At 48.4% G+C, this 27,354-nt stretch overlaps 1 protein-coding gene across 7 annotated transcripts in view; it reads right to left on the reverse strand.

Annotated features, from left to right (window-relative positions):
- Fxyd6 (FXYD domain containing ion transport regulator 6) overlaps positions 1-24,837 on the reverse strand; it is a 31,016-nt gene extending 6,179 nt beyond the window's left edge. The window contains exon 1 of one of the 7 annotated variants that reach the window (XM_005328312.5): positions 24,508-24,837. Coding sequence is in view for 5 of the 7 variants with exons in the window: in XM_040285297.2 (XP_040141231.1) it covers positions 24,134-24,164 (31 nt within the window). In the remaining 2 variants the exon portion in view is untranslated. Of the gene's footprint in view, positions 1-24,133; positions 24,292-24,507 lie in introns of those variants that run through there. The other 6 variants (XM_005328311.5, XM_040285297.2, XM_040285296.2 and 3 more) reach the window with 6 other exon arrangements.
- Between the last annotated feature and the right edge of the window lie 2,517 nt (positions 24,838-27,354).

Below are 27,354 nucleotides of genomic sequence, written 5' to 3' on the forward strand. Positions count from 1 at the left end.
CATTAAGATGTGGGCCTCCCTGGTCTGGTTCCCACACCCAACAACCCCGCTCAGAAATCCTTGTTTATAACAGAATAGAGGGGGCGGTACATCAATGTCCCTCTTGCCCAGCCAGCAGGTAGGGCAGGAGACTCACTGTTCCCTGGACCCTCTGGTAAGCCCTGCCACGTGGACAGTCCTCCTGACCCTTCCTGCCTCTCCTCTGATGAGTCCGAGTCAACTCTTACCAAAGGCTTTAGTCCAAAATCTTCCCCAAAGGTGGCCTGATTGTCAAAGGGGATTTGGAGACTGTCCTCTCCTTCACCGTGAGGTTCAGAAAGCTCTGCTCAGGGGCTCATTGAGTCCTGGCCTGGCCTCTGGTGGGTGGCCCCAGGATGGGCCACCTGGGCAGAGGCAGAGAGAGGGCCAGTTGGTCCCACCCAGGTACAGATTTCAGTCGTCACACTCCTCAATTAAATGATGGTGATGCAGAGCCAGAGAAAAGGGGAAGGAACCTGACCCGGGAAGGCCTAAGGTTGTCTGCTCTTTTCCACGTGGGGCGAGACTGGCGGTGGCCTGAATCCCTGGCTTCTGTTTGCTCTGAGTGTAGTCACCCAGGACTTTCCCCTGGTCCCCATCAAGCAGCCCTACCTGCCCTTCACTTCTCAGCCACCAGGGGTCAGCACAGCTACATCCAGAGCCCTGTCAAGGCCAAGGCCCTAGACTTGGAGAAGGTGATTCAAAGTGCATTTATCAAAAAGTGATCATTTGCTTGTAAAGCTATCTCACTTCATATTTATATTTCTTTTAAAGTTTATATTATATGTTACATGTATAAAAATATCTGTAGCACACTTATACAATGAAACATAGTATTAAGGTAAACACCCATCAACAAGTAAGTTCAGAACAAGAACATTGCAAATTCTGCTCTATTTACCTATATTTTCCCCCAACCCATCCCTCTGTCTCCCTCTCAGAGGTAATCAGTACCCTGAATTTCACATATATTTGTTGTTTTTAATTTTGTCCTTGCTCTTCTTTTTTAAAAAGCTGCTAATCAGCAAGATTTCAGTTCTGCATGATGAATATGTTCCAGAGATCTGCTGTACATTTTTTAATACAGTATTGTACATCTAGAAATGTTAAGTGTTCTTACTCCAATAAAAATACATAATTGGCATACTATGAAATTCACACTTAGAGTGTACAACCCAGTGTTTTTTAATATAGTCACAGGGTTGTGCACCCACCACCACCATTTAGTTACATCCCCACAGAAACACTATACTGCATTAACAGTCACTCCCATTCCTCTTTCCCCAAGATCCTGACCCCATTAGTCTAAAACAACAGTAGACAACATGCACACACAAATGCACACATACACGTGCGTGTGCCTTACTATTGATTTCAAATGGAGTTCTTCAAATGTTTTGAAAATTCCCCTCTAATCTTTCCAGGATGTTTCTGATTTATATTAATTATAACTGCGGGTTCTATACATATGGTTTTTCTCTTTAATCTATCCCAAACTGTGAGCTAAATAAACCTTCATATTTTTTAATATTTATTTTTTAGTTATAGGTGAACACATATATTTTATTTTCATGTGGTGCTGAGGATCAGACCCAGGGTCTCATATGTGCTAGGTGAGCACTCTACTGCTGAGCCACAATTCCAACCCCTAAGCCTTCATTCTTTATAAATTACCTGGTGTCAAGTAGTTTGTCATGGAAACAAAAGAGCCTAAGACAGTATGGTGGTACTGGTCTCATGAACAAGTATTAGCTCTCTTGTCAATCCCTGGAAGTCTGCAGAAGATTGTAATAATCTAGGTTTAGTATTTTCTTTGTAGGAAGATTTAAATGCCTAATCAATTAATTCACAGTTGTGAATATACCTTTGGATATTTATCTTTTCTTGAATACATTTACTATCCAGATACATTTATTATGAATTTTCCCTTTTTGCTCTAAAACTTATTGTTACAAAGTTGTTCATGATATTTTCTTGTGGCTATTTTAATTTCTGTTGGATCTGTGACCACTTCCTTTTTTTCATTCTTAATATTTCTTGTGACAATTCCTTTTTTTGTAGATCAGTCTCAACAGAAGTTTAATATTAATCTTTTCGAAGAAATTAATCTTTATTGTATGTTTAAATTTTTTCTTAATTCTGCCTTCCTATATTCTTTGGTTTTATTCTATTTTGTTGTTGTTCCTATTGTCATTGTCTTAGTGGGACATCTAGTTTGCCATTACTTAGCTTTTCTCATTTTCTAATTTAAGCATTAAGATGATAAATTTTCCTCCAAGTGACACTTTCACTCTACCATATAAGCTTGAAAATAGGGTGTTTTTTAAAATGACTGTTCAATTTTTTTGTACTTTAACTTTCCATTATAATTTTTCACTATAATTTCTTATTTGACCCATGCATTATTAAGAAGTATTTTTTTTAATGTCCACATGGAGAGTCATTTTTAATTTGCTTTTATTACTGACTTCTAACTTCAGGGTACCACAGTCAAAGAATGTGGTCTGTATGACAGATGCCTTCAACTGTGGTCACTTACTAAAAATACACATTCCATGGATTCTTAGGAGATTGTGAATATCTTCACTGTTGGGAAGAAAGTTCTACATGCTCATTAAATTAAGTTCCTGGGCTGGATTGTAGCTCAGTGGTAGAAAGCAGTTGCCTAACCTACGCTAGGCTTGTAGTTTGATCCACACAAATCTCTCTCTCTCACACACACACACACACACACACACTCACACACACACACACTCACACACACACACACACACAATTAAGACCATTAACTGCTTATTTAAATTTCTATTTTTTCATGATTTTGACTGTTCGATATCCAAAATTGAAATAGGTGCCTTAAAATCTACCACAATGAGAAAGGATTTATAAATCTATCCCTGTGCTTCTTAACAGAATTCTAACAGTTTAAAGTTGTTTTATTATCTTGAGATTGGGGTTTTTTTAGGATTATGTAGCAATTTTATCTTAAAATCTACTTTGTTTTCTACCTTTCTAGGGGCTTATGTGTTGTGTAAAAAAAAAAAAAGCTGCTCCTTTTCTTTCTTGTAAATAGAACCTGATGGACTTTAATAATTGTGAGATTTAGCTTCATTTGCTGTAACTATTGAGATATTTGGACTGACTTTTGCCGTTTATTTGCCCCTAATTTTCTAGTAATTACTTCTATTTTCCTTTTCTTTCTTTTGGATTGATTTTTTTTTCTTATTCACGTTTTCTCTTGACTGGTTTAGAAACTGTACAACCTATTTCTGATCTTTTAGTGGTTGCCTTTGGAATTTCACCTGTGTAGTCAACAAAGATTTAGACGTCCAAAGGTAATAGCTATAATAATTATTAGGCATAATACCTTGAAAATACAAAACTACCTATCACCCTTCCTGATATGCATGCTAATATTGCATAATATTTGTTGTTCTTTAAAAATCCTATAAAGTAGGTCTTAGCATTTGTACTTCATGACAGTAGGTGTCTCAATCCACCCATGGTGCAGCAGACAGTTCTCACGATGGCCCCCAGTGCCTCCTGGCAAAGGGTTCTCAGCAGCTCCCCAGCCCTGCTCCATGGCTGGCCTGTGTGACCTAGAGCACGGTAGAAGGAATGGCATGCTGCTCCCAACACCAGTCAGGTTGTAAACGCCCCACCCCCTACCACCACATCTTCCCCTTCCCTCTCCCACATCCCTGATTGCTCATTCTGGGGAAAGCCGGCTGCTATCTTATGGACACTCAGACAACCCTGTGGAGGGGCCCAAGTAGCAAAGAATCAAGGGCCTCCATCCAAAAACTTGTTAGAGAACTAGGCCCACCATGAACCACAAAGTGAGCTTGGAAGCAGATTCTCTGGGCTTCATGCAACTGCCTCGCTGGCTGACAAGTGACTGCAACCTCTTTAACCTGAGCCAGAACAGCCCAGCTCAGTTTCTCTGATCCCCAGAAACCGGGTGAAATAATGAATGTTTATTATCCAAAGTGGCTGAGTTTGGGGGTAATTTGTTATGGAGCAGTAGATAATCAATGTAACATATTTACTAAATGATTTGTTGGCCATTCTTTCTGAATCTCAACCATCTTCCAAACTATTTTCCTTATTTCTAAAGATCATCTTTTAGAATCTTCTTTAAAAAAGACTATTTGTTGAAAAAGCCTCTTTTTTTCTGTATCTAGAAATGTTTTCATTTCACCTCTGAGGTAGACAGGCCTTAAGGGGATCCCAACCTGCTAACATCCAACCGTTGTGGAATTACCCCTTTTGAATGCACGCAGGAGAGGCAACTTGCTTCTTGCAACAGGATATGGCAAAGGGGATGGGAAACTGCTCAAATGGTGGCATTGTGTTCCACAAGACTGGATCCTAGCAATTGGAGCTAGAGAGCGTTCTTCCTTGTTAGTTTGAAAAAGTAAGCTGTCATGTGTGAGGGGCCTCTGGAGAGAAGCACACTACAAGGAATTGTGGGATGTCCCTAGCAGCTGTGAGCAGCCCTGGGCCAACAGTCAGCAAGAAAAGAGGGACCTCTGTCCTCTGCCGCAGAGAGATGAATTCAGTCAGCCACCTGGAGGAGGCTGGAAGCATAGCTTTCCCCAGTCAGTCCCTGCATTGGGCAACCCCAGCCAACACCAAGACTGCAGCTCAGTGGGCTTTGGAGCAGAGAAGCCGGCTAAGCTGTCTTGAACTTCCAAACAAAGAAACCATGTGATAATAAATGTGATGTTTTAAGCTTCTAAATGTGGAGCAATTTGTTATGCAGCAACAGAAAACAAATGCACTTCTAGCCCCGAAAGGCAGTTTGGCCATGTACTTGATTCAAAAAAAAAAAAAAAAAAATCTTTTTTGCTCTGCACTTTGCAGATGATATTCCATTGCTTCCTGGTTTTCATTATCACTATTGAGAAGTCTGCTGTTCATTCTCATTCCTTTATAATCATTCTATCTTTGTTCTGCCTCATTTTAATTTTTTGTCGTATTTGTGATGTTCTGGGTTTCACTAAAGTCTAAATGTTGACTCATTTCTATATTGTCTGTGTGTTCCCTATTCCTGAAGTTATCCTTTTCACCAACTAGTTAAAAAACAAAACACCTCTCAACTCTCAATCATTGTCCCTTGAGCTACTACCTCTCCTCCGTTCTATTTTCTGACATAATAATTAGGACTATGGGAGTGCAGAGCGGCTTGGTGGGTGGCTGGAGGAGCATCGTTCTTCTGCTGGGGGGCTATGATCTTCACTGGGCAGCAGCTCACCACACTGGGCAGAGGAGCAGCTTAAGATTTTGGCACTGGGTAAGAGAAAATGGCCTGAACCAAGGAGACCACTGGTAAGTCCCCTGGTGGTAAAGCCACCTCCTACACACTTACACTGCAAATAGCTGGCCCCCAAGGCTGCCAGGAAAAGCACTTCCTCTACCTGAGGGTGAAGAAACCTCAAGGCTGCAGGCCCAGGACACTGTCATTGTTTCCAGAAATGAACCGATTTTCTCATCCATGTTGCCTTTCCAGAGGCTGGTAAGAGGGGTCCTCCAGGATTTCAAAACCAACTGGAAGCTTCAGAGTGCAGCTACTGGTGCCCTTTGGGAGGCTACCAAAGCAGACCTGGTGGGCCTATTTGAAGATACTAATGTGCGTGCCATCCACACTGAAAGTACTACCATGCCCAAAGTCATGCTCACCAGATAACAGGAGAGAGAACTTAGGTGAAGGCCTTAAGTCATCCATCTTTCCATCTTTCACTCAGGATGAACACAAAGAGTGACTTTTTACAGACCTCAGTGACGGGAGCTCTGCTGCTCCCGGACTGACAAGTTGCTAACGGGCAGAATGTGGTCTTTCTTCTTCTCATGACACATGCTTTTGTATGTTAATGACTTGTTGGGTAGCTATTAAGGTACTAGAATTGATAAATGTATACAGGGTCCTTCAGCAATAAATAACTTGGAAAAAACGGAAATGTGCTTCCACATTCTCGTTCTATTTTCTATATCACTTAACAGGGCTTTCAGTTTTCGCTTCTTGGCTTCTCTGTTACGTGCTGAGTAGCTGTTTCAGGTTTGTTTTCCATTTTTGTTTCTCCTTTTAACTGTTGAATCTGCTGTTTAATTTATCCATCTCATTTTCTGTTTCGGTGATCACATTCTTCATGTCTAAATGTCCTGTTTGGTTTTTTTAAAGTTGTTTGGTCATTTGGTTAGTCTTTGTGGCCTATACATTTTTACGATCTCATTTTTTAAATTTCTTTCAACATTTCCTACATATTTTATATCCTATATCTGATAATTCCAAAATCTTAAATCCTCGGGGGTCTAAATCACTGTTATTTCTCTACCTTTCAAACAGTGACATCTTGTTGTTTCTTTTTGTGCTCAGTAATCTTTGATTTTGAACTCATGGTTGCTAGATTTTAATCTATGGGAAACCAATAGCTTTAAAATGAGATGCTTTCCTCCAGCAAGTTTGTTTTGCTTTTTTGTGAACACTAATAGTGGCAGATACCAACCTGAGACCATTTATCCCCTCTCAAAGGTCCTGGCCTTAATGTAGCAATCTCAGGTGTGGCTTCCCAACCTTGCTGGGCCCTGTGACTATTAGTCTCCAGAGAGCAATTGTGTCAATTAGCATTCATTTTAACAGCAAAAGTGCTTCAATTCTGTTTGCACTTCACATACTTTAGTGTTAGTTTTATAACACAGGTTTTTAGTTTTTTGGTTTTGGTTTAGTTTTTGACCTTTCAGATAGTTTAGTCCATGGAGAGGTGACTGATGACTGGATATTTCCCTTCCTTCTCGTTCTGTAGTAACAAATTTGAGATCGATTGTTTTATAGTGGAAAGTTCCTTCAATGATTCAGGCAATCTTTGTCCTAAATACATTTTTTCAAAGTATGACATAAAATAAGTTTTGTGCATCTGTTACGAATAAAAAATCGATGTCTATTTCTATTTCTTTCCTTCAAAAAATTTATTTTTGGTTAAGTTACTGCTACTTCCCAGACCAAATCCCATCTTAAATTACAAATTTAAATTACTTCAGTTCTATGTTCAGTCAGCTGGGAGAATGGACCCTGGACCTAGAGAATGGAACTACACAGTAGAATCCCTCCAATCCCAGGGGGCTTGGCATGACTGTTGCATTTGAAGTACCAGCGGGAAGGACACATGGGCTGGGCCTCCCAGCTCTAGCTAGTACAGGGATCATTAGTCAGGTAGGACCAATCCTCCTCCTGGGAGTAGGAAAGGCACATGTCAAGGAGTCCAGGCAACTTGGCAGCTCAGGCCACTGCTGTGCCTCCCCTCAGCCCCCCAAATTCACCTCCACAGATGCTCAGGTCCAAGTCAATCCCACAGTCACTGAATTCCCAGAAAGGGGTACATAGGTGAAGGATATTCAGCCTTAGCTTCCAAAGAAAGGCAGGGTTTGGCAGCCAGGGGCTCTCTGACCCATCAGCAAACGTGAGGAGAGTTTCCTGAGAGATTGAAGCCACTTGCAGTTAAAGTCGGGGGGACAGGGGGAAGGGAAGCAGGGAGTATAACTAGGGACCTGGGAGGCTTCCGTGGGGAGCTGACATTTCCATTTAATCTTGAGAGCAGCCTAGGATTTTGATAGAGGCAGAGAGGGGAAGTGGAAAGAAGTGATGACAAATAGTACTCAGGTCAAGTTGAGTTCAAGTTGAACCTCAAGGCACGTCACTGCCTAAAGGGGCTTCCCCAGAGGGCTCTTCAGCAGGAGAGGGCTTCGCCCCTGGTAGGGTCTACATGGCATAGGAAGGGGCTGGGGCAGCAGCCCACCAAGTGTTTGCCATTTCTAGTACCTTCCAAGTCAGTGACCCGGCTTGAGTGAATCGCGACAGATGGTTTGGAGAGACTCCTGATAAGATGGCTGGAATCAGACAGTGGAGAATCACCCAGGCCAAGCTAAAGAGCGAAGACCTGTCTTTGTGCTCGGAAGAAAACATTTCTGATGAAGTCACAGTGTGCTGAAAGGAACAGTCACAGATCTGAACTGTGACCGATGCTCTACTCCAAGCTGCTGTGGGGGCTTGGGCTACACCAGCCACCCCCCAGCACAGGTCTCCTCTGGGTGCCTCTTGGCCCCAAACCCATTCTGAAAAATCTCATCAGTGATACAGCTGGCACTGGCCCAGAGTGGCATGGCCAAGTACATCCACAGAGCCTCTGAGGGAACACAGAGTGCCTTTGTCTCATTGCTGAACCAAGAAACTCTATCTCAGCTTCCCCTCCCTCCCTCCCCAGCAGGGCCCCCAGCCCCTCCGCACCCACCCCAGCTCCCACACATTCCTTTCTCCCTTCTTCCAGGGAGGAAGCTGGGCAGTGGGTGGGGAGGTTAGAGGTGATGGAAGTGACATCATTTCCAGGCCACAGATTTCAAGGATATGGAAGAGGGGAGTGGAAAAGCAAGGCAGAATTGGGTGGAGCTGGGAGAGGGGGTTCAGGAACATTCCATGAGTTTCCATGGGCATGTTAGGGCAAGGACCTCTTTGTTTTAAGGCCCTGGGCCCTGCCTAGGACCCTAAGGACCTGACTGGTTGGGAAAGAAGAGCTGAGAAGCCGTCACTGCGGGAGCAGGGGACTCCCGGCCTATCACTCTCCTTTAACTCCTAGACCATGGGGACCATGCTCTTGTTTGGAAAACGGACTGGTTTCCTCTGCAGCATACTGTGAGAAAGGATTTGGCCTGCACTAATGTCTCTTCCTCCATGTCCTCATGCATCTGCTCTGGAAACAGCTGACACCTCGGGCAGCAGCAACGCTTCCACGTTAATCCCCCTCTCCCAGCGTCCTGCTGTTTGCAGGGTCGCCTGCTGCACGTGTGGGAGACAGCAATCAGAAGAGCTTCTCCGGGGAGTATCTTTCCATAAGTGTCACATAATTTCACTTAATTGCTGGGTAAACGTGACTCGGAAAGAGAAGCCCCTGGTGGATGATATATCAACATGCTTTATTATTTCTAATTCCACGCAGCAGCGAGGTAGATCAGAATACCCGATTCTATTGTGAAAATAACTCAGAAACAACCTCCCTGCAAAAGGCAAAGGCTCTAAATTACAGTGAAACTTCATTATCCCACCCTCATGGCTCCCCCACCTGGCTCCCCTGGGTCCCAAAGTCTCACTTGCACTTCCTTCCTTCTGGCCTGCTTGGCCTCCTGCAGCTCAGCCATGGACAACAGGTTCCTGGGATCACTGTGGCCTGGGTCCTTGTGGGATGCCCCAAAGAGAGATGGGAGGGCCCACTTCAGATAGTGTGTTCCCAAGGGACCCTCTTATGGTCACAGAATGCCTGGGCCCCATAGCTTAGGCTAGCTGGGGACATGGTTTGTCCTGTGATGTCTCTGCATCTTTGCAACAAAGACACTGTTGAAAGATCTGACTGTGTATAAATAGAATAGAACCAAGATGTGAGGTTTACAGAGAGAGAGAGAAGGCACTTGATTTATCCAGCCAGTTAGGGGCACGGCCTGGCTCAGAGCACTCGCCCCCAGTCCTGTCTGCTGATTTGATGTGTTGAGGTCTGGAGGCGGCAGACCAGGGCTGGAAAACAGCAGGGGAAGGCCCAGCAACACCAGAGGTTACCCAGGAACCAGGTTAGAAGACAAGGCCCTGCAGGAATGAGTGTGGCCAGGGCAAAGAGTGACAGGAAAGAAACAACCCACAGGCTCCTTTGACTGGAAGGTGACCTTGGATTAGAGAAGAAAGGGGGCAGAGTGGCCTTGGGGCAGGGAGAGATGGCATCCGGCTAGAAGGCAAGGCCCCTGATCCTCTACTCCCTCACCCAGGAAGCAAGGCTGGGAGGCTTAAAAGCCCCTGGGTCACTCCCTTGTCTCTGAAAAATCTTGCTTAACACAAAAGAATGAAACCTCCCCCTGTCCTTCCCAAACAGTGAGACTTCCTAATGTCTTAGGAACAGACTCTACCTCCCTGTCAGTACATCTGGCCAGTCCCTCTGCCACAGCTCTTAGTCCTGGGCTGCTCTGTTGGCATCACACTGGCCTCATGCTACTCCCATCCATGCTACAGAACAGTCACCTGCAGAGAGCTCACCTACGCCCTTTGGCTGGGATTACAGCAAAGGCCTCTTCCCAACATCCATTCGCTCCCCTGTGCGACAGACTTACCATCACTGAACCCACTTTCCAGGGAAAGAAACTGAGGCAGCGAAAGCAAGTGAGTGCTGAGTTCCAGACTTTAGCCTTGCTCTGCCTGCCTCCCTGTCGGAGGAGGGAGGGTGGTCTGCAGTTATAAGCATGCAGCCAGCCTGCCAGTCCCCAGATCAATAGGGGAGGGCTCCCACCCGTTCAGTGGTGAAGCATCACCATGGGCTACCTGCTCTATGGCTCTTTCAAGGACCCACTTCCCCCTAGTAGTTTCCACGTGGCCCTTGCTCCTACCCTGGTCCAGCAGGAGGAGGGCGCACGACTCAGGGCCGGAGGGAATCAGAGAGCTCTGTCAAGTCAGCCACAGGAAAGGGCTCCTGTCTCTGGGTGAATGCCCACCAGCCAAGCCCATAGCCTCTCCAGACCCTGAGCTCGGGCTTACGTCCCCTCCTGGATGGGTAGCTTTTACTCAGGAGGGTGAGTTTTCTGAACAGACCACATTGTGCGGCTGAGTCAGCTGGTCCATTCTCTCATCCACTTCCCAAGGCCATTATGAAGGTCAAAGACTCAGGTGAGGGTTCTTTGTAAACTGTAAAGCACTGTGACCACAATACCCATTTATGAGGGCTCTCATCGTGCCAAGTGCTGTTCTAAGTGGTCTACTTATATCCATTCCTGCAGTCCTTACAGTAGCCCCAGATCACTATCATGATTATTCCCACTGGACAGATGGGCAAACTGACTCCAGTAAGGGTCAGTCACTTTCCTAAAGTCCCGGAGCTGGAAAGTAGCAGAACCCAGATTCCAACTCAAGAGCCGTGGCCCCGGAGTCCCTGCTCGGAATCACTCCTGCCTCTCTGCTGCACAGTGGTTTTGTGGCCTCAGCAAGTTGGTTGACCTTTCTGAGCCTCTGCTTCTGCAAAAGTGAGCGATACTAATGTGCTTCTCATGGCCTGTGAGGGTCACGTGGGGAGGCCTTTGTGGGTGCAGTTATTGCCTGTCCATCACCCCTGTCCGGTGGCCAGCATCTCCTGCTGGAAGGGAGCCTGCTCCCGCCCTCCACCCCAAACCCAGGTCTGCTGCAGGCTGACACCTGCATGCCTTCCCGGTAGCTAAAAGGAGTGGGTGAGAGACTTCAGTGTCCCCATCTGGGGTTGTCACACTGGAACCTAGGAAGGAAGGGTCAAAGCAGCCAACCTAAGAAATGCCACTGCAGAGGGTCTATGCATGGACCAGCCTCCAGCAGTAGCAGGTGAGAGCTGCCCAGGAGGGACAGGGAGAGGGTCCGCTGGCACCTGCCCTTCCTGCAGAGTGGCTCTGTGAACTGCTAGCCTCTGCCTTGCCTCAATGAGTTCGTCACTGCCACTTGTAACAAAGAGAAACAAGGGGTGGAAAGAACCGAGTTCAGAGGCCAGGGAAAGGCCCAGTTCCCTCCTGGCCCTCCTTGCCTTTCCTGTAACCATGGGGAGGTTCCAGTGTCCTGAACCAACCCAGGGGACAGAGCGGGCCTCAGCCCATGGCCCATGCAGGCTCCCGTGACCACTGCCTTCTCCTGCTGCAAGATCAACAGCCCACATGATCCGGGGCCACACACAGGTGGCATCGGGAGAGTGGTGTGACTGACTGGGAGAGCCAGGGAACAGCGACACTGGCCAAGAACTAGGGGAGTCGCCTCAAAGACACACAGAAGCAAAACAGCAAAACAAAACAAAATGGAGAGGGTGTGATGTACAGCAAAGTAGGAAATTCCAGAGGAAGAGAAACTGAAAGGCGGAGAGGCCAGAGAGAAGTGGGAGAGGGACACGCAGAGGAGACAGAGGCTGGAGGCGGAACAGAGGCTGAAACGGAGCCAGAGTGGGAAGGACACCGGGAGGAGCAGGAGGACGGACACCATGGGGACAAAAGAACATCTGCTTGAGAGGCTGTGCTGTGTCCTCCTGCCACATCCTTGCTGGGCCTCCACACTCTCAGCTGCCCGCATGCTTCCACGGAGCCCCTAAGCTCGCTAGTCACACTGACAACTCAAAGAGCAGGAAAAGGTAAACGCACCAAGGTGGAGTTTGCAAAGGAGAGTCAATGGACCACTGCTGTTCCCAGGAGAAAACACCCCACCCTGTTCCCCGACTATGGGGAAGCTGCCCAGTGGAAGGCACAGTGTCTCCACGGGACACTGGCCAGCAGCCCACTGTGGCCCAGCCTGAGGCTCTGCCCTTGAGGTCCTCCAGCACCCCTCTGGCCAGCATGTTGAGTTTCCTTCCTTCCCTTCAAGGAGAGGCCAGTGCTTCCCACAAGGGGCCCTGCAGTATGTCCAGGAGGGCTGTGGCCCTGAGGTGGGGCAAGGCCAAGTATGCTTCTATAAAATCACAGGTTGCTCCTAAGGTGGCCCAGGTCCTCCTTCCTCCTGGAGTCCAGGAGGTCAGGGCAAGATGGATCAGGAAAGGGACTCTTGTCCCTCACTCCTGGACCAGCCAGTATACCTATGGCTGCCAGGAAAAAGAGAGCAACCACGGTTTGCATGATTCCTACTCTACCCAGCTCCTGGCACGCCCTACCTTGGCTGAAGATGATGGTGGTGGTGATAGTGGTGGTGTTGATGGTGGTGGTGATCGTGGTGATAGTGATGGTGATGGTGGTGGTGTTGATGGTGATGGTGGTGGTGGTGGTGATGGTGGCGATTGTGGTGATGGTGGTAGTGGTGGTGGTGGTGATGGTGGTGGTAGTATGAAACACCAAACATACAATTAACATTCTATCTGCCAAAGAACTCCTCAGCATTAGCTCAAAGAAACACCACAACTTTGTGTGATGTTGGTTATCATGGCCATTTTACAGGCTAGAAAAATGAAAGACTCTGGTTTGCTTTTGCCCAAGGCCCTAGAACATAGCTGGAATTGTCATCTACTTGTTTTGATTCCAAATGCTGTGCACTTTCTGCTCTTCCTTGTGGCCTCCCTGGTAAGTGTGACAATGCACAGGATTAAAGAAAATGAAATGGTGGTCCTAATTTATTCCTAGAATGCAAGGATGGTTCAACACACAAAATCAATAGCAATCAAATAGAATAAAATACTTAGAAATTAACTAAGAAGGTGAAAACTTGCACAATGAAAACTATAAAATATTTCTACAAGAAATGAAAATACAACAAATGAATGCAAAGATATGCCATGTTCATGGACTAGAAGACTTAGCATTGTTAAGATGCAATACTACCCCAAATTATCTGTAGATTTAATATAACATCAATCAAAATCCCAATATCCGCACATGAAACTCAAGTGTTAGCAAAAATGTAGAGAAATAGAAACTGGAACCACTGTGCACTACTGATAGCAACATAAAATGGCACAGCCACTATAGAAAACAGTATGATGGTTCCTCAAGATATTTGTTTTTAAATAAACTTTTAAATTTCCACATCTAAGCACATACTGAAAAGGACTGAAAACAAAGTCTCAAAGAGCTATCTGTACATTCAGGTTCATAGCAGCATTATTAATTAAAGCATAGAACAACCCAAGTGTCCAACCAAGGATGAATGATGTGGTAACAAAATGTAGTATTTACATAAAAGGAATATTATTCAGCCTTAAGAAAGGGAGGAAATTATGACATATGTTAAAATATGGATGAACTTGGAGGAAATTATGCTTAGTAAAATAAGCCAGTCACAATAAACATCACATGATTCCACTTATATGACACATTTAGAGTAGTCAGAACTATAGAAATGGAAAGCAGCATGGTGCTTCTCAGGGCCTTGGGGAAGGGAGGATAAGGAGTTGTTCTTCATAGATCTGTACAAGGAGAGTTCTGGAGATGGATGGTGGTGACGTTTGCAGAGCAATATGAGTGTACTTAATGCCACCAAAATGTATACTTAAAAATGGGTAAGACAGCACATTTTATGTTGTGTATTTTACCACAATAAAAAAAATTAGAGGGCTGGGGTTGTGGCTCAGTGGTAGAGTGCTTGCCTCACACGTGTGGGACACTGGGTTCAATCCTCAGCACCATATAATAAAATAATAATAATAAAAAAGAGGTTTCATGTCCATCTACAACTAAATTACTGAGAAAAAAAAGTGACTATAACTGATGAGGAGGGGAGATGCTGAGCCTGACTCACGACCAAGCCGGGCTCATTTGATGGGGATGTTCTTGCTGGGGCCAGGGTAGAAGAGCCTGGGGTAAGAATGATCCAAACATAGTTTTTTAAAAATCTTCAGCATGCACAATGCCTTTTTAAATGCTCATTTCTCATTTTCTTGCCCAGTTCTGCTCTGCTAACTGTGGCTGATGTTGGGCTAAGGCTGAGGCCCTGGAGCCTCCGAGGAGGAGGGAGGCCTGCCTATCTGCCAGCCTTGCTGGATCCCAGCTGTTCAGTTCTGCCCCATCACTCCCAGCACAGGCTTTCTCCCTCCTCAGCTCTGCCTGTCTCACAGCAGCTGCTGGGCGCCCTGTTGCTCTCTGCCCAGCTGGTATGAGTGCAACCATGCTGGAGCTGGACGATGGCCCAGGCCAGTTGTAGGTGATCCTGTCCATAGGGCTCGGCTCCCAGAGAATGCCAACAACTCGGAGCCCAGCAACCCACAGCCTTTCTCCAGTGGGCTGGCTAGAATGTGAGCATGGAGAACTGAAATAAAGGTCCTAAAGGTCCCCCGCTTACTCCAAAATGCCTCTTCCCCCAGGACGGCCTCCAAAGAGAGCCTTCTTTAAAAGAGAAGAACTCCCAATTCTAACAGCCATGCATATCTTAGCCAGAGTTATTTAATCAGATTGATTTCCATGCACCTGAGATTTGCCTATATTTAAATGGAAATTTTTGTGTAGAAAGGGAGAGCGAATTGAAACAAGGTGTGAGTTTGGAAAGAATGGAAATCTTCTCTTTCCCTGATGGCCTTCTGTTTTCCAGGCACTCTGCTTTTTCACTGAGGCTACTACACGACCAGCAAGACAGGCACAGTCCCTGCCTGGTAGAGCTTCAGGTCTGACCAGGGGCTCAGGGCCTGCCTTTCCCTTGGGGCTCCATGCTGAGCCCCTGCCTCCTGCAACATCTCCAGTCTGGCCCTGGTCTTCTGTGGCTGCCCTCTGCTGGACAGGAGCTTGCCTCCCACTGCAGTAGCTGGGAGCATCTTTAACTCCTCCCTCCTCTCTGTCCTGGACGCTGATCAATCTTCCAATCACTTGCAAACTCAAAAGCACTTAGTGGTACCTTCAGTGTTTTATTTACTTTTTAAAACTCCAGGCCTTTCTTTATTGGCATGCAAAAAACCCCTGAGTCTGTTCCTTTTCTACCGTCCAGTAATTTCTCTCAGTTACTTTCAGCTAAGGGCAGCTACTTCCCATGCTCTGCCCTGACTGCATCTATTTTCATGCCTTTGTACATTTTGTTCCCTCTACTCAGAAGGCCCTTCCCTTTCCTGTTGACTCTAGTTCTCAACTCTGGCTACACCTTAGGATCACATGGAGAGCTTTAAGAAAGAAAGAAAAGAAAAGGAAAAACAAAAACAAAGGAAAGATATCTGGGAATCAACTAAGCTCCGTTAAATTCTAAATTCAGGGACATGTGACCAAGGCATCAGTAACTTTTAAGAATCTCCCTCGCTAATTCTAACATGCAGCCAAAATTGAGAAATGCTCCCTCCATCCAACCACCACGACAGCCTGGAGACACCTAGAGACTCCTCTTCAGAGCACCTGCGACCTGTCGGTTACACTGACCTGGCACACAGCACACTCTGGTTTCATGCTCTCTTTAACAAGGTTCTAGCTGGAAGGCCTCTGTGCTACTCCACGACTTGCAAGACCTGGGACAGTGAGGACAGCCAGAGAGAGCTGATCGACAGGCCGATGTGTTTGTCTTAGGAGCAGAAAGAGCCCAGCTCCAATTGTCAGGTACAGGAAGCATGCTGCCTGAGGGCCGTGGAAGGATGGAAACCATGTGACTGATCTCAACATCAACAGTGACAAATGGCACCGAGAGTGTTTACTCTTGACATGACGTGATGACAACAGCTCTTTACTCTGTGATCTTCCCTTCCCAAACCCACACTTTGTCTAATCATGAGGAAAACATCAGATGAGTCTCAATAGAGAGACATCCCATAATACGCCTGACCGTTGCTCCTGAGAATTGTCAGTTAGCTGGGCATGATGGTGCACACCTGTAATCCTAGCAACGTGGTAGGCTGAGGCGTGAGAATGGCAAGTTCAAGGCCAGCCTTGGCAACTTAGTGAGGTCCTGTCTCAATGTAAAAAACAAAGGGCTCAATGATAGAGCATCCCTAGGTTCAATTCCCAGTACCCACCCCCTCAAAAGAAAGAATTACCACAGTCATCAAAAACTAGGAAGGTCTTCCGGTGCTGCACATTTGTAATCGCAGTGGCTCTGGAGGCTGAGACAGGAGGATCACAAGTTCAAAGCCAGCCCAGCAACGGCGAAGTGCTAAGCGACTCAGTGAGACCCTGTCTCTAAATAAAATACGAAATGGGCTGGGGATGTGGCTCAGGGACCAACTGCCCTTGAATTCAATCCCTGGTACTTCCCCACCACCACCACCGCTCCTGCAAAAACAAAACAAACAAACAAAAAAACTAGGAAGGTCTTAAGAAACCATCACAGCCAAAAGGAGTCTAAAACGACCTGAAGACTAAATGTAACACGATGACCTGGGTGGAATCCTAGAACAGAAAGGGCACATTCAGGTAAAAACTAGGGAAATTAGAAGAAAGTGTCAACTTTAGTTAATAATCATGTATCAATGTTGGCTCACTAATCGTAGTAACAGTAAGGTAAGCAGAACTGTATCTGGGGGAGAATATCGAACTCTGCACCATCTGCCCAAGCTTTCTGTAAATCTGAAACCGTTCTAAAAAAATAAAGGCTGTTCACAGAACAATAATAAAATTTTTATTCAGTTAGAAAACAAAAACAGATCTCCATTTGCATCCCTTCCTTCCCACACCAGCTCATCTTCCTGGCACGGTGTCCAGGGCTTCTGTAAGAGGCTGGGCGTCTCCAGTTCACAGCCAGAGTCAAGAGCCAGCCAAGGCTTTTAAAGCTGCCTCTTAAAACAAGTGCTTTGGGTCTGCACCAGAGGCCACGGATGGATCTGCGGCCTCCAGAGGAAAATGCAACCTGTTTCCTCAACCTGATTTAAAAGGCCCATCAGATAAACAATTAAACATCAATTATTCTATTTAATAGCTTAGCTTGAAATGATCTCTCCCCCCCCACACACACAAAGTTCCAGGGAGGAGCTGAGAAGGAGAGAGAATTCAACAAGAGAACTCAACGTATGGGGAGGGGAGAGGAGAGCAAGAGGCAGGGATAATCCAAGAGGCCTGGGGTACTCCGTGGCTGCAGACACTAGGCCCCAAATTCCCCGTGCTACCCAGAGGCAGCTGGACACAGCCTGGGCACAGGGCATGGTACCCCCACCACAAAGCATTGCTGCTGGCACTACCCTGGGGCCCTTCCACCTATTCACAGGGCCTTCAGGCCTGGCAGGGCCCCTGAGCAGCCCAGTGGCTGAGATTCTGCCCTACCTTCCCTCATTCATGGAAGAGAGGTGCCCATAATGCAGGGGGACTAGAGCTGTGCCCTCAGGTTCCCAAGGCTCCAAGCTGTTGCTCTCCAGCCGGACCTAATCCTATCTGAACCCAGGCTCTGAACCCAGACAAAAGCCCGGCAGGCTGTAGAGAGTGAGGGGCAGAGGAGACTTGGGCTGCTTTTGGTTTATTTGTTTGTTTTTGCTGTACCAGGTATTGAACCCAAGGGTGCCCCACCACTGAGCTACATCCCCAGCCTTTTTTATTTTGAGATAGGGTCTCAGTTGCCCAGGCTGGCCTCAAATTTGCCATCCTCCTATCTCAGCCTCACTAGTCACTGGAGACTTGTTAACTTTAACCCAGAGGCACCTTTATCTTTAACATGGAGTTACTTCCAGGGAAGAAAACTTGGTCGGAAGAAGGGAATTAAAAAGAAGCAAAGAACTGACCTTGAAGAGAAATAAGAAATCTTCCTAAAAAAGGAAACAGTTCATAAATGCCAAACCCAGGCCTGATATCCAGAAGTCTCCCTGGGAAGACCCTGAGCTGGCCCACCAGGAGGGGGCATGGTATCTTGTTGTCACCTCACTGTGGCTGTGGACCATGACAATCTTCACAGTGCCATCCCAGCCATTACCTGTGGACCTCTCGTATCAGCCCTGGGAAGCTGAATACGGAACAGAACTGTGCTGCCAACTCAGGCTCAGCCCAACGACCAAGTGCCCAGAGTACACCAGCCAGTTGGGCACAGGCTTTCCTCTCCCAGCACAAGGTCAAGTACCCATCCCAAGGGGACATCAATGCAGTCCCAGAAAGCCTCCACTGTAGGAGGCAGTGAACAGCAGTAGTAGGTCCTCTGGTGAACAGGTGTGACCCAGGTAGGTCAGGAATAGGATCATGTCCTCCACACACCTGATGACCAGGGTCCATTCTAGAGAGGCCAGAAGGGCAGTCCTGGCTGCAGCAATAAAAATCCAGAGCAGCAGCTCAGGCCAGGGTCCTGGAGTAGGCCCACACTACCTGCCCACAGCCACACCTCAGCACCTAGGGACTCATCCAGCCGCCTCCACTCTCTCTGTCCACCCCTTTGGGAGCCCAGCTCTCTGTCCACCCCTTTGGGAGCCCAGCTCAGGATCTGCATATTTCCGCCTACTGAGCCCTTTGCATACATTCCACATTATCTCTCGGGGATGGGAGTGGTAGGAAAATGATCCAATGGGATACCTGGAAATTTGCCTTATCTCTGAGTAGGGGAGGGGGATGTCAATCTCTTTCAGAAAACACATTGTCCCTTCTCTTCCCACCTGGGCCCCTCATTCCCCTGATTTCCACAAAGCCAACACCTACACCTCTTCCAGGTACTGCCATTGCTAGTGTGTGTGTGTGTGTGTGTGTGTGTGTGTGTGTGTGTGTGTGTCTCCTCATCAAAATGGCACTTTGAGCTTTAAGCAACACCCAACCCAACCTCATGTCATCATTTCTGCCATCTGGGCCTCTGTCAGATCCCAAAATCAATGATAAATCAGTTTTCCTCTGTTGACCTCAGCCCTTAAGTATCTCCCAGAACCTAAATGGGGTCAAATCTTAGTTTTTGGACTCTACTAAAGGAACCGGGCATTCTGGGACAATGACTAGGAAGACAGAAATGAATGGCTTAGGAACAGGTTCTGTGCTCCAAGGTAACAAAGCAAGGGAGACAGTCCAGAGGGGCAACTGGGTGCCACACCTAGAGAACAAGGACTCTTCCTACTTATGCTCAATTCACATGGGCTTCCTGGGCGTTCTCCATGGCTACATGGGGAGAACAAACAGACCTCACCTCTGAAGAGGCGAGTGGAATGGAGGGAGGGGTGTGTCATGGTTTTTCTTTTTTTTCTTTTTTGGTACCAGGGATTGAACCCAGGGATGCTTAACCACTGAGCCATATCCAGTCCCTAACCCTTTTTCAAATTTCATTTATAGACAGGGTCTCACTGAGTTGCTTTAGGGCCCCCACTATGTTGCTGAGGCTGGCTTTGAACTCCTGATCCTCCTGCCTCAGCCTCCAGAATAGCTGGGATTATAGATGTACACGACCACACCCCGAAAGGGGTGTGTCTTTAAGTGTCTGGCAAGTAGCAGACACCATGGGCCTCAGGAGTAGAGCCTTGGGGACATGTGTTTTTATTGGGAATTAGAGTTACCTGACCAAATGGACACTTGGAAGGAGACTTGAAGGATGATATAACAATAATGATGTCATTCTAATTATAATACGATAGTCTCTATCATTCCCGTTTTTGTTTAAAGTAATATTTACTGCTTGTTTACCATGTGCTAACACTTTACAGAGCTCACCCCACTCAATCCTCACACTCATTTGACAGATATGGAAATGGGACTTAGAAAAGTTAAGAAAACTAGATAGCATCAGAATCTGGATCAGAACCCAAGATTGTGCATCCACCAAGGCTGCCACCCTGCTCCACAGGCAGGAGTGAGGGCACGTTCCAGCAGGGCTTCAGATGAGTACCCAGAAAAGGCACCTGGAGAGGTGGCTGTAGCCAGGTTACAGAAGCCTGAGTGCAGTGTCAGCACGTGTCCTAATTAACTGCAGGGGAGCGCCCCTGAGAGGTTGGACACAACTGGACCTGTGCTGCAGGATCGGTAGCTAAAATGGACTGAATTCGGCTGAGAGGGTGGAAGAGGGCATTTCAAGAGCCCGGTGAGAGACTGCAGCTGCAGAGGTGAGAAGATGCATGACCTGCCTACTGCACCTGCCTCTCAGGTGTGGACGATGATGTATGTGTGAGGAAGAGACAGGCCCACAAGTGTGAGTGCAGAGTGAGTGAGCTGAGGGCCTCTCCTGGGGAGGAAGAGGGCTCTGGGGGCCCTTCTAAGCAGGCGGGGGGTGGAGGGAGGTAAGGGGATCCGACCCGAGAAGGGTGACTCTGGTGAGCAAGAAGCCATCATTCCACATCTTCAGTGGGTCCTGAGATGCCCAGGGGCCTGGCACATCAGTGAAGTCAATGAACATTTGTTGAATGAGTGAATTGAGACCTTGGCCTCTGGTCTCTCAATCGAGGCCTGGCTTTGCCCTTTAGCAGTGTAGAGGTCACTGTCACTCCATCTAGACTCCCCCCACCTTATCTGTGGTTCTCTCCAGCAGGTATTCTAAGTCTGGGCGGCAGCATTCCTATAGCCCCAGCCTGATCCTGGGGGAGGGGGGGGCAGCCTCATTCCTGGGCCTCCTTCTCCCCCGCATATTTTAACAAAAGTGTTTCTGTGTGGCCTCCAAGCTGGCTGCATATTTCCCAGGTCAGAGACTCCCCCACCTCCATTTCAGAACACAGCAGATTCTGCCAAATGAGTTCCATGGTTGTCTCAGCCCGAGACATCCTGCTTCTCATCAGGGACAGAGAGCCAGCATCATGTCCCTGACCAGGACCTCCTGTAGCAAACTCTCCAGCCCACCAAAATCTCATCCTAGAAAGGTCTTTACAGACCTACAAACTGATGGCCCTTGGTCTGGTGCAGACCTACCAAATGATGGCCGTGGGTCTGGTCCTGTCCAGAGGACAGCCTCTAAAGACTCTCCCCAATTCCATGTGCATCCTGGCAGAACAGACCAGGCAGACCCTGGTCCAGGAGAGGCCAGCTCCCACCACCCAAGAGAGGAAAAACTGGTTTCAGCTCCTGGATTGCCTGCCCACTGGATGAAAAAGGATCTATTTCCAGAGTAGCCAGAGCCCAACCCCCTTTCAGGCACAACCTTGTATTGCAAAGTAATGAGTACAATTTAGTGAGAAAAGAGATCACTTTCAAGATTGTAAAATCCACATAAATTTAGAGGAAGGCTGGCTTGAAAATCATGACTCTAAACTCCCTATTGGCAGATGTGGAAACAGAGGTCTAAAATCTTGGAAGCATTCAGTTGCTTGAGAGCAGTTTAAATCATTTTTTAGATTTCACCAGAAGCCCAGTTTGCATATGAGGACATTTGTAGGATAAATGCATTGGCCCCTGGGAAGCCCAGTTACTATGGAGCAGGGCTAGAACCAGGCCTTCCAGATGGAGGCTTTCTACCTGTAGGGTGCTGTGCTTTCCTGGAGGTTTGCTTCCTCCAGGGCACTGCTGCAGAAGCCCACCCATGATCTGTCAGACAGTGAGTCAGGAGGACTGGCCTAGGGGCTACACGGCACTGCCTGCCATGCAGATGGCAGCCACTAAGTCCAATGGGAAGTCATGGAGATCTAGGTGGGCTGACTCTCCTAAAGCTGTGGGGAAATCCCAGGGACTAACAAACAGCTCCTTCTTCCCTCTCTTTGCCTCACCCTCCAGCTTCACCTTCCAAGAAACATACTGGAACAGGCTTCTCTATTGTCCCCTGCCTACTAGAGGACCCTCACTTCTGAAGGATCATTCCAATCTCCAAAAGATTGATGGTAGCTGAGAAAAGAAGGCAGGAGATTCAAGTCAGGTGGTGTGGGATCCAAAATCTTGGCTGAGAAGTCAGAAAGCCGTAGGTCCTAGTGGCCATGTGATCTCTGAGCCTCAGTTTCCCTAACTATGCCCTGAGTGGATGCTCTCTCAAGGCTCCTTCTGGCTCTGAGAAATCAGATTCTGAGGCCATAAACTGTGTCTCTCTCCTTGCCATGTCCCCAGCAGTTAACCCATAGTAAACACTTACAATAATCCATTAAATGATTGAATGAAATGGGTTCCCCATCAGTCAAGGAAGGAAATCCTTCCTTCAGGCATCTACCATCTGATGACCATAGAAGTGTAAGTGTTGAAAGAGCCCTGGCCGTCTAGGAGATTTTGCAAATCCACCTCCTCTCCTAGATGCACAGATGGGGCTGAAGGAGCCAAGCAGGAAGCAGGAAAATGTTACTGAGGAGGGAGCAGAGAGTGGCCTGCACACCAGGAGGAGCCAGCAAGGACCCTCACTTCCACTCTCTAGGCTCCTCTCCCTCCTCTGTCTGTGACTTCCCTCTCTTCCTGGCCTCTTCTTCCTTCCGGTCCCCTCCTGCCCTCCAGCATCATAACATCCTTCCCCTCCCTCACAGAGGCTCCTCCAGCCAGGGAGACGCCTGAGCCTCAGCTTTCTCAGGATTAGTGCAGGGAGAACACAACATGGAGTGATTTAAATTCTGGTCTGTGCTCAGCCTCTAGAGTCTGGCACCTAGAAGAGGGGCCCCTCTTCTGAAGGAACCTAGAAGTGCCTTTCTTCCACCTTCTTCTGTAGAGTCCCAGGGAGATGTTAGGGTTTCTCTTCTGGGGTGTCACATCTTCCCCCTCAAACCACCCTGTCTTCTCTTTCTTACCTCAGCCCAGCCTGGGACCTATTTTAAAGAATGAGTGTATGAGTGTATGTGTGTGTGCATGTGTGTATGTGTGCTGGGGAAGCAATGGTATGTGTTACTGTTGGGATGTGCGTGTTAACACAAGTGGGAAGGTAGGGGGGAGTACGTGGTGTGCATGGAGCGCATCTGGTGTGTATGTGGTGCACACACAGTATGATACAGGTGCATGTAGCCTGAGTATGAGAATGTGAATGGCATGTGTGTAGTGTGTGTGAGTGGTGATAGTATGTGTGTAGTGTGGTGTGTATGTACATGTGTAAAGATGTTTGCAATGGGTATTGTGTGTGAGGGGGGTAGGGTGGGTAAGGGGGCATGCCAGTTTGGAGTGGGAGCCATATAACCAGGAGACCCTCTCTACAGAAGCCAAGGATAACCAGTATCTAGGCAACGGTGAAGGGGGGAGGGGAGGCAATGTGGAGGTGAGGAATGGGCAGGAAAAGGAGGGAGGTTGAGAATTGGAGTTTCCATGGCAACTGTCAGGCAGGTCACGTGCAAAAGGCCAAGTTGCAAAACAGACATACACATCCACAAATACACAATATGAGGGCAGCTGGCCCCCGGACTGGGGGGTCCTTTCATAGAGGGCCTGGGATGCCCACTGATCCATCTGCAAACCTGGAAATCCGGACCTAGCCAGGGCACAAAGCCAAGGAAACAAAGGAAGTGGAGAGAGGCCACATTGGTGCCAACAAGCTTTCAGCACCCACATCCCCCCAGGTATTGAGGTTGGCGGGCACCTGGACAGGCCCGGTTCCAATCAGGCTGCTCTGCCACTTGTAAGAGCCTGAGCAGGCAGGAAGACCCAGGCTGCCCGTCCAACTCTACATGAAAGCCCAGGGCTACACAAAGAGGGAGGCTCTGCCAGGGCCAGCCTTGCTGGGGAAAGGTGGGGATGGGGGGGTCTGGGCCCCCTGGAAAAGAAAACAGAATTGCGTAGAACAGAATAAGAAAAAAAGTGATGCAACCATTCTCGTGAATTCCCTTGCCCTGGAACCCCAACACCTTCTTCTCTACCACAGCAACCTCCCAGCCCACATCCCACCCCTGGGCACCAAACCAGCAAGTTCCATTTTGTATCACTGAGTGTCCACACTCACATCCTGCCACACTGTCCGTCCTCATCCCCATGCTCCACGCAAGGGTCCACGGCTTCCAGTAACAAAGGAAAAGTCCCCCTGAATAGAGGGTGGGAGCAGTTCTGGCCCCCAGCACTGGGCAGCCACGACCCAGCCTCCAGCATCGCCCCACCGCCACAGCCGGCCTCCTCCCGGGGGCCCTGCGTCTTTCGACGCCCACCTCCTTGTTTACATCCCCGAAGCCCTTTCGGCTGCCCAGGCGGGGACGCGGGGGGGACGCACACACCCACGGAAACAAACAAGACCCCGCACCCGCGGCGCTCGGGCTCCTTCCCACCCGCGCCCCTTCCCCCTCACAAGCAGGAGCCGACTTCGCCCACTCCCCAGCCGCTCACCTGCACAGCCTCTCCCCTCCAGCAGATCCCGGGAGGACGTGCGGAGTCCCGAGGAGCTGGGAGTGGCGGCTGGGGGCAGGGCGGTGGGCGCGGCCTGCGCTGCTTTCCCGCCTCCCGGCTCCGGAGAGTTGGGGCGGGCGGCGGGCGCGAGGGTGATGGGCGGGGGCTCGCTCGGCCCGGCTCCCGGGGGCCGCAGTCCGGTGGCTCCTGGGTAGCGTCCACGCGCCGACCCCTCTCCCCGCGGCCGGGGGAGATTTCTTCCCCAGGGCCGTCAAGCTCGGAGAAGCAACAGGAGCGCCGGCGAGGAGGCTCGCCAAGGCCAGGGCGGATTTGCCGTCAGCTGTTGCATTCCGGTTTTCCTCTGGTGAATGTGGGAAGGGAGCCAGACAAACACAATGACAGAGTTGGTGTGTCTCTGAAATAGTAAACTCAGGGGGACAGAGACATAAGAGAAAATAGCCCAGCATCAGACACAGCAACCCACGTTAATTGAGTGCTTTGGCAATTAAGGGGAACAGGCGCCAACGGCATGAATGACTGGCGCGTAGGCACACAAACCAGCGTGGCTGATAGTCATTTTCAGGTAGGGCCCTGGGAGCGGGGTCCTCATCTCATCTAGGAGATTTGCTTCCCAGAACCCCCTTTTTCAAGTTCCCCCAACCCTGACCCTGCCGGGAGGTGATACAAATTACCCCTCCCAACCCCATTCCCAAGACCATCTTTGAATATGAAGATTTGCTTCCTAGCTCTGGAGCCTTACTTGGAACATGACCTTGAGCATGCTCTGCACTAACCTCTGGAGTCTCCGTTTCCTCACAGGGGAAAACAGCCATAAGAATACTGAACCCTTGGGGAGTGGGTTAATTTGTACTCCCCATAACCCTGACCCTGCTGTTCCTGCCTTGTCCTCTATACACTGAGGACTTTGTTACAATTGTCCTTTTCCCTTGCTTTAGGAGGGAAAGATGCAACTGCATCACTTTCTAGGCCCACGGCCCACGAACCCAGAGACCCATTCTTTCATATACCCTTGAATTATGCCTTTTGCAAACCTCTCTATTGTTTTTTGGAGCAGCTGCTGGCCAGCCCACATCAAGCCCAGGTTTCACAAACCTGTTGGGAAAGGAAAGGCCAATGGGTTAGAACTCCAGAGCTGAGCCACCTTTTGGTTCAGCACTTTTCTTACCAGAAAATTCCAAAGTGTTCAGCCAAGTTCCTTCCCAGGTCCCCCTGCCTGACACTTCGGACAGCCTAGACTACAGAAGGACAGCAAGAGTTAAAATCTTCAGAGGAATGGAGATGGCTAGACTCTTTTAAGAGTGTTTCCATACAGGTGTTCCAGCCAGGTGTACTGCTGGGAGAACATGAGATACTACTGTTAGAAACAACATGCAGACTTATCCTTGATGGCAGGGGAGAGGGAGTCCTGTCTTCTTCTAGGGAAAAGAAACACATCTATCCTACCCCCACCTCCCAGAAGGACATGGGCAAGGGTTAAAAGGGGTCCCCAGCTGCTCTATTCTTTCAACACATTTATGGATGGGAGGCTCAATCCTCACTGAGCCCTGGATCAAACTATGGGGATGACACTGGGAAAGGAAAGGAAGGGAAGGGAGGGGAAGGGAGAGAAGATCCCTTATAGCAAGGGCAAGATAGATGTTTACCAAATGGTTCTATGAATAAGTGGGCAATTAGTACATGGTTTGGACCTTGAAATTTGGAGCTTTTGAGAAGCAGGCTGAAGGACAGGAGGCGTTTAAAGGTGAAAGGATCAGGAATTGGAGTACCAGATAGGTTTGGGAAATGATTCCCATAGTAGAATAAAACAACATTTGCAAAGGCCCTGAGGCAGGAGGAATATACTGTGACCAGACCCTTCAAAGTAGTCCTTGAGCAAAGGAAACAGGCTGGGGTAGGAAGCAGATGCCAGGCTGTGCAGTTCCTGGTGGTGCCAGCTTTTAACACTGGGACAATGGGAAGCCACTGAGGGCATCAAGAAAATTATTAGGAGAAAGAATTGAGAAGAGACTTTCTCAAGATGCTCCTGGGAGACCCTGCAGTGAAAGTTTAGGAGACCATGGTAAGAACGCTGCTAACACGAACCTGAGAAGTGGGCTCGATCCTAACTGAGGAACCCTACTTGTCTAGATGCCCAAGGAGCAGCGAGAGAGATGCAGTAAAGCTGCACAGCCATGATGGAAATTGGGTGAGAAGGAACGGAAACCATTCCTGAACACTCTGCGCCCTCCCAGCTGCAGAATGGGAGCCATGGGAAAGACAGCATAGGCTGGGGAGGACAGCACAGCTGCGGAATGAGTGAGGGACTGCCCATGCTTGAAAGCTTGTGCTGAGCTCCAGGACTTGTGGCCCAGCAGCTAACCCTCATCTGGAGAGCACTTGCCCCGGTTCCTTGTACTGTGGCAGAAATAACCCCTCCGCAGTCAGTGCCCAGGTCACGTAGCCTTGGACAGGGAGTGGAGGGCTTGCAGGAGACACTCAAGGGGAGCCATCAGGAGTCTCACCCTTGCTAACAGGGTAAACACAGGAAGCTATCAGGGCGCGGTTTCATCCTGGGGTGAAAGTTGCATCACGGAAGCGGATTCTGTCCACCATCTGCTGCTTTGTGGCCATTCACAGCGCCATGATTGCTGAGGCTGGAATGCATGGTGGCCCCCCAGGCCAGGCAGCTCAGTGCTGAGATGTCACCCCCTATGACAGAACTGTTTTCTGTTCCTTGGATGGAAGAGCTCTGCTCACTCCACACCACTCCTGAATCCCAGAGCCCTTCCTCCCTCCTGGCCTTTCTTTCTCAAACTCCTCCAGCTTCTCCCTCAAGCAGCCTGCATA

Source organism: Ictidomys tridecemlineatus, chromosome 4 (genome assembly GCF_052094955.1).
Source record: "Ictidomys tridecemlineatus isolate mIctTri1 chromosome 4, mIctTri1.hap1, whole genome shotgun sequence".
Classification (NCBI taxonomy): Eukaryota; Metazoa; Chordata; class Mammalia; order Rodentia; family Sciuridae; genus Ictidomys; species Ictidomys tridecemlineatus.